Source organism: Hyla sarda, chromosome 8 (genome assembly GCF_029499605.1).
Source record: "Hyla sarda isolate aHylSar1 chromosome 8, aHylSar1.hap1, whole genome shotgun sequence".
Lineage (NCBI taxonomy): Eukaryota > Metazoa > Chordata > Amphibia > Anura > Hylidae > Hyla > Hyla sarda.
In genome coordinates, this window is record NC_079196.1 from 202,131,904 (window position 1) to 202,139,788 (window position 7,885).

At 43.9% G+C, this 7,885-nt stretch overlaps 1 protein-coding gene across 1 annotated transcript; it reads left to right on the top strand.

The window, feature by feature from the left end:
* Positions 1-202: 202 nt before the first annotated feature.
* LOC130284481 (E3 ubiquitin-protein ligase RNF126-like) lies at positions 203-868 on the top strand. Its single transcript, XM_056534875.1, has 2 exons — positions 203-425; positions 527-868. Exons 1-2 carry the CDS (start codon positions 356-358, stop codon positions 826-828), a joined length of 372 nt encoding a protein of 123 aa, XP_056390850.1. The 5' UTR covers positions 203-355; the 3' UTR covers positions 829-868.
* Positions 869-7,885: the final 7,017 nt, after the last annotated feature.

The window sequence follows — 7,885 nt, forward strand, 5'->3', positions numbered from 1 at the left end:
TGACTGATATTACTGAGCACAACTTTCCACTCCACATTATATTTCTGTCCAATGTGGAAAAGTCCTCTGTCCATTCATGGTATTGGAGATATTGTGCAGCTGGAAGGAAGCAACATGGCCGCCAGGCTGTGGTGATGTCACATTCTATATGACATCACAACGTATCAGAGTCTATGACACCCCTGCGCACAGACATCTCAGCACCATTTCTTTGCTGCGGTGAAGAAGTGACCGGAAGTGTGAGCTAGTTTCTAACAGAATTAGCGATTTCTTCCAGTTTTCTTGATTTATTTTATTGTTAATTGAGGCCAACACCACCAGAGCCTAGAGAGGACACAAGTCTGCCCGAGAACCCATGGGTTCTCGGGAGCTGCGGCTCCTGACCGCCGATAATGAGGCGTGGCTTCGTCGACCTGAGAATGCGGGTAAGTAACAATATTAGGAAGAGACCATTTTTGCTTTGAGACAATAATATACTGGAAATCAATAGTTTAATTTATTCTTCAAATACATTTTTCTTATTTAGGTCAGACTATTCTTCGTGAGCGACTGAGATTGCGCACAAGAGGAGCTCCATACCAAACTGGACCACCCCCGAGCAGGCCACGGGACCGGAGGAGGCAGGCCATAGAGGCGCTACCTAGGAGGAAAATACCCCCTGGAGAGACCCAGACCTGCCCCATCTGCCTGGCTGACTATGACAGCGGTGAGGAAGTGACAGTACTCCCATGCAGCCACATGTTCCATCACCTGTGTATCGGCCAATGGCTTCGCACAAACGACAGATGTCCGATGTGCCGGGGGCGTTGTATTCATCTGAGGACTTAAATATCTAAAAGCCTCTGCTCCTCCCCCTTCCCCCTTTCCCCACCCCTCCCCCATCTTCCTTCCCAACCCTACCTTTCCTCCTTATCATTATAATAAAATAATGATATTTACCATCATTTTGTCTAGACTGATTACATTTTTTCTCTAAGACTCAGTTCACATTGCCATTTGCGCCCATCCCATACAGGTCCTTAAACAGGTCGGAGCACAACGGGCACTACCGGGTCACCATGGAGCCCTTCTCCTGCTGATATTCAGAGAAGGCATTGGACGGGGGAGAAGCGCTCAGCCGCACACTTCCCCCAGCTTGTTGTAGCGATCAGTGGGGTCTGAACACTAAGGGGGAGATTTATCAAAACCTGTCCAGAGGTAAAGTTGCTGAGTTGCCCATAGCAACCAATCAGATGGCTTCTTTTATTTTTGAAAAGGCCTCTAGAAAATGAAAGCAGAGATCTGATTGGTTGCTATGGGCAACTGGTTAACTTTTACACTGCACAGGTTTTAATAAATCTCAATGTAAGAGGGAGATTCACAAAACCTGTGCTGAGGAAAAGTCACCCAGTTGCCCATAGCAACCAATTAGATCGCTTCTTTAATTTTGCAGAGGCCTTGTTAAAAATGAAAGACGCGAGCTGATTGGTTGCTATAGGCAACTGGGCAACTTGTCCTCTGAACAGGTTTTAAAAAATCTCCCCAATGTGTGTATTTATGTCATAGAGCAGTGTTTCCCAACCGGTGTGTCTCCAGCTGTTGCAAAACTACAACTTGCAGCATGCCGGGAGATATGCTGGGAGTTATAGTTTTGCAACAGGGGAAAAGCACCAACAGGATTTCTCTGACTTCTTGATGTAGAAACAATGGGGGAGATTTATCAAAACCTGTGCAAAGAAAAAGTTGGTAAGTTGCCCATAGCAACCAATCAGATCGCTTCTTTCATTTTGCAGAGGCCTTGTTAAAAATGAAAGAAGCGAGCTGATTGGTTGCTATGGGCAACTGGGCAACTTTTCCTCTGGACAGGTTTTGATAAATCTCCCCCATTATTTGCAGCAATTCGGCTACATTTTAATACACTTCAAGTGCTGGCTCGTAGCCTAGATCCGGCCATACCCTATATTAACCCCTTAAAGGAAAATGGTCATCCCGCGCTGATGTCCGCCATTATCAATACAATACAGATCACTGCATCTGCAGCAATGTGGCACTTTGAATGGATGATCTGATCGCCCTCGGCACCGCCGTGGGGATCCGAAAATCTAAGATGGCGGATGGAGGTCCCCCCACCTGCTGCCATCCGTCCTCCCAGCGTCTTTTTCTCTGGTCTAACATCGAGCAGACGAGAGAAGAAGATTGCCTATAATACTGATCAGTGCTATGCCTGTGTGTAGCACTGATCAGTATCTGCATTCTAAAGATTGCAAAAAAACAGTGCCCTATGGAGACATAAACAGTGTAAAAAAAATATTGTAAAAATAACAAAAAAATACCTCTTTTAACCCCTTAACGACAATGGACGTAAATGTACGTCATGGTGCCGTGGTAATTAATGCACCATGACATACATTTACGCTCTGCCGTGACCGCGAGCACCGGACCGGTGTTTAGATCATGCGCGGCAGGTCCTGACCCGCCGGTAATGGCAGACACCCGCGATCGTGTGGATGGCTGCCATTAACCCCTCAGATGCCGTAATCAATACAGATCACAGCATCTGCAGCAGTGTAGTACTTTAAATGGATGATCGAATCACCCCTAATGCTGCCGCGGAGATCCGATCATCCATAATGGCGGACGGAGGTCCCCTCACCTGCCTCCGTCTGTCTCCAGGGGTCTTCTGCTCTTGTCTGAAATCGAGCAGACCAGAAGATAGCCGATAACACTGATTAGTGCTATGCCCTATGCATAGCACTGAACAGTATTAACAATCAAATGATTGCTATAAATAGTCCCCTAGGGCAACTATTAAAGTTTTTTTTTTTTTAAAGTTCAAAAATTAGAAAAATCCCCTCCCCCAATAAAAACGTAAATCATATGTTTTTCCCATTTTACCCCCAAAAAGTGTAAAAAAAATAATAAACATAATTGGTATCGCTGCGTGCATAAAAGTTTGAACTATCAAAATATATTGTTAATTACTGTGAACAGCGTAAAAAAAAAAAAAAATTCTGCATTTTGTCACATTTTATTCCCAAAAAAATATGTATACAAATTTTTTAAAATGTAGAACTTAAGCTATAGTGAGAGCCTCGTACCATCTAACCTGTATGGATGGCGCCTGACTATACCCTGATGACAGACATCAGAGGAGAGAATGGTCACGTATGTTGGATTGTAACATGGCCATTTATTATGTTTTCAGGGCGGTAAGCCGATGCAAGAGTCTGGCAGCGCCTTTTTATCCCTATCACTCTCTTTAAAACACATGCATGCTTTGGAGGAACAGATGTCGGAAAATAAATGTTCGGCTAGCAGCTATTACAGATGTGACTCTAGCTCAGGTCTGTCTCATAAAGAAATGAGAGATGGGCACTTCTACATGAAATCAAACAGGGGTGCACCGACAGTTGCAGGCTAGGAGTGCTTCCTGCGCAGGGCATATCTGCTTCCAAAAGCCTCTGCAACTGCCCGATCTCATGGGACTTGGGGGCGGGTGTAATGGCCCAGAGGGAGGCTCCTGCATGGCACCTGACATCACGCTATGCCCCATCCCAGAAGCCACCACTGTTTTAAAGGAGTAGTCCGGCGCGCACTTTTTTCATTTTATCCCGTCCGGGCTGCAGAATAAAAGAAAACAAACTTTCTCTTACCTGCCAACGAGCCCCCGGAGCTCCGGTACAGGTGTTCGGTCCCCGGGCTGTATTCTTCTTACTTCCTGTTAGCCCGGCACGTCACACGGAGCTTCAGGCTATCACCAGCCGCAGCGATGTCCCGCCTCGGCTGGTGATAGGCTGAAGCTCCGTGCCGGGCTAACAGGAAGTAAGAAGAATACAGCCCGGGGACCGAACACCTGTACCAGAATGTACTGGAGGTCCGGGGGCTCGTTGGCAGGTAAGAGAAAGTTAGTATTCTTTTATTTTGCAGCCCGGATGGGATAAAATGAAAAAAGTGCGTGCCGGACTACTCCTTTATAGCAGCACTGACAATAATTATTAGAAAAAAAATAAAAGCTGCTGAGTGTGTGCAGAGCATTACACCACAGTCTGTACTACAGACTAGGGTGCAATGCTCTGCACATACCCCCACCTGTACAGAAATGTACACACACAGCTCTACAATTGGGGAGTATGTGCAGACTGCAGAGCATTGCACACTAGGGTCTGTACATTCCTATGTTAGCGGGAGCTGGCAGGATTGGACAAACATATTAGAGGGAGTGGGTGGGATTGGACACAAATGTTCTTGGACCAGGCAGGAGTGGAGCAAACACCCTGCAGGATGGGCGGGATTGATCAAAAAATCATTGGGAGCAGACAGGAGCAGGATTGGAAAAACAGTCCCACGCAGGGCTCTAGTGCCGTGCCCTCCTCTACACAATCTACCGAATCATGGGCTCCAAACTGTTATAAGGCCGCTGTGAGGGATTGTTATGCGCCTGGATGATTTTGTGTAAACTTTTTCTTGGCTCTGCCTGCACCCAAAATCGTCTGGGGTACATTGCCTCCGCCTCCCCGCTATGTACTGCGTTCTGGACTGTATAAGGGTTTACAAAACAGTATATAGCCAAAGCCTGCCCGAGCATGCTGCAAACTGTCGTTTTTCAAAAAGCATGCCTTTGGCTGTCCTTCCATGCTGGGGGTTGTAAATATGCAATAGCTGGTGGTACTTTCCCCCTCTAGCTGTGGCATAACTACAACTCCCAGCATGTAAGAACAGCCAAAGGGAATGCTTGGAGTTGTAGTAGTGTGCCCTACAGCTGTTGTATATGTGCAACGACTTTGTTTGTAAACTGTAGTAATATTTCAGTATAATAGTACCAGCATCAAGGTCCCTGTAATAATTAAAATGGGCACTGTCAGAATCAGGAAGTTGTACATCTTGGCCAAACATTAAGCTTTTTCATATACTAAATAAAACAAATGTTATGGGTCCCCATACCATCCATTGCATAATCCTGTCCGGCTGCAGCATCATCTTTGTCCCAGCTGAAGCACAGAATGGGACAAGGTCCAGGAAGTGAGGGCAGGACTAGCACTCCTCTGTGCTCACTTCTGTCCTCTCAGATTGCTGCATGAAAACCGAGAGGAGGGGGATAGAGAGCAGACTGCAGTGATTGGATGAAGAGACCCAGTACAGAACAGCAGACTCAGGGAGGAAGTGAATGGATGGCGAGTGAGGGGGGGCTCAGTGCTTGCCTCAGACACGCCCCTTCATGAGCAGTGGATGTCAGAATGAGTGAGCAGCAGAACAGAGGAATTTGTGAGCCAAATACAGAAGCTTTGACACATAAAAAATGCTTTAAGAAAAAAACAGACAAGCAAGATGCATTTTGGGGTTAAGTTACCCCTTTCTCAATTGCAGGTTAAAAGGCTGTCTACAATATGAAGAAATATAAAATCCCATCCTTTCCCCAATATCGCGCCACACCACTACCCTTCAATTCCCTGGTTGAACTTGATGGACGTATGTCTTTTTTCAACCGTGTAACTATGTAACTATGTAACTAACTATGTAACTACAGACAAGCGTGCAAGTTACAGTTAAATACTAGACAAGAATAAAAAAAAATGGGCGCCATGGAAAGGGAACCACCCAGGGGGCGTGAACACAACAGGTTAAAAATAGTTCTTTTTATGAAGGTTTACGTGAGAAGCTTATGTATATTAAAATGGGAATATAATTTAGATGGTTCTGGTATTAATGACAAATTAAAATATAGATGTGCATTGAGTTTCTGAATCTAACAGACTCCTATCCGACAAACTTTCTATATTCCCCTCACAAAAAATCCAGCATCTGAATACGTTAAAGATATGGATATCTTCTTGGAAACCGGTTTGAAAAACGGAGTCCTAAATAAACAGGAGTACAATTTCATTAAAATTACAGAACCCGACACACTTCTCTTTTATCACCTCCCAAAAATTCATGAACACCCCACAAATCCGCCTGGCCATCCGATCATATATGGAATAAATTCACTTACATCAAACCTATCGCAATATATTGATCTCCATTTGCAAAACTATGTCTGCAGTTTACCATCCCACACACGAGACACCAGTGATTTCATCAATTGAGTTATAGACCTTCAATGGAAAGAACATTACTCATTCCTCACCATGGATATCACATCCCTCTATACTATCATACAACACGACAAAGGAATCTCTGCTGTTTCCTATTAAGTAGACCGTGAAGAAAAAATGCCCGAAACACAACGGAAATTTCTACTGGAAACAATAAAATTCATTTTGGAACATAATTTTTTTTTCATATTCAACCACCAAGTTTACCGTCAGCACTGTGGAACAGCGATGGGCACGAAATTCGCACCAAGTCTAGCTAACCTATTCATGGGGGCATTTGAAGAAAAATTCTATATCAGAACCCCCTTTTTCAACACTTTATTACCTACCGCAGATATATCGATGATATCTTCATTGTATGGGACAGCAACAAATCCAACCTACTTCAATTCATAACCTCTCTATATGACAACAACTGGAATGTCCATTTCACACACACTCATACAGATAATCACACTGAATTCCTGGACGTCATAATTTCACATGATAATCAGAACCACATCAAAACCAAAACCTTCTTCAAAGCCGTTGATGGAAATAGTTACCTCGACTATTCCAGCTGCCATTTCAACAAATGGACTAAAAATATTCCATACGGACAATATAAAAGGATTCGCCATAATTGTACCTCCAAAACAGATTTCAACAACCAGAGCAAAATCCTGGACAATAGATTCAAGGCAAAAGGCTATCCAGCATCCATCATGAAAAACAGCAAACTCAGAGCTTGTCAGCTGGACCAAAAAACCTGCCTCCAGCCTAAACACATTAATCCGACTACCAATGCATCTGAAACCAATAAACACTCATACAATTTTCTCACAACCTACTCCACTGATCATAAAGCTATTAAACAAATACTCCAAACACATTGGAGCATCCTCCTTATGGACCCCTTCCTTAAGGATATTATACCTCCACACCCACAAATGACCTTCCGAAAAAAAAAATTTGCTCAAAAACATCCTGGCACCAAGCAAATTAAAAAGCGGCACCTCACGATCCACGTTTCTGAGCAACTCCATCACCGGCTCCTTCCGATGCTGTTCCACTAATTGCAAATGCTGTGACACCATAACAAACCGAAGAAAATATTTTACATCAAAAGTAACAGGAGAGACCTTCCAAATCAAAACCCTGATGACCTGCAAAACTAACTATTTGGTTTACCTTCTGGAATGCTCCTGCGGGATTCAATACGTGGGACTCACCACACAGATGCTCAGTTCCAGATGGAATAAACATCGATCCAACGTGAAACATGGATATCAACTTCATAGCATATCTCGCCAAGCCGCATTAGTTCATGACTGCAATTTTTCGGACTTTTCTTTAACACCCATAGAACATATCCCTTCTGGCTCCCAGCGACGGTACACTTAACTATGCAGAAGGGAGAATTTTTGGATCTTCAAGCTGAAAACTTTAACACCTTCAGGCCTGAATGAATACATTGAACATACTATGTAAAGGCCCCCTGACTTCATCTTGGAAATATCAGTAATATTGAAATTTTAGCGGCCCCTCACCGATTAGTCATAAACAAATCACCAAGAGACATCTGATTGGTCGCCACTCCAATACGTATTCATACGCATATTCCATACAGCATACTATGATAATTCATTGATCCAGCGAATTTCTAGCGGCTCTCCGCTGATTGGTCAAAAACACATCACCAAGTCACATCTGATTTGTCGTCACCCTAATACGTAGTCATACGCACATCCCATACTACATACTATAACTATCCAATGGTCCAATAGATCTCTTTGTGGATATATGTAAAGAATGCTGTACTCCGGCAAGCCTTT

Coding starts and splice junctions, on each gene's coding strand:
- LOC130284481 (XM_056534875.1), top strand. CDS start 356: ATGGGTTCTCGGGAGCTGCGGCTCCTGACCGCCGATAATGAGGCGTGG. Junction 426..526: donor TCGTCGACCTGAGAATGCGG/GTAAGTAACAAT, acceptor TTTCTTATTTAG/GTCAGACTATTCTTCGTGAG.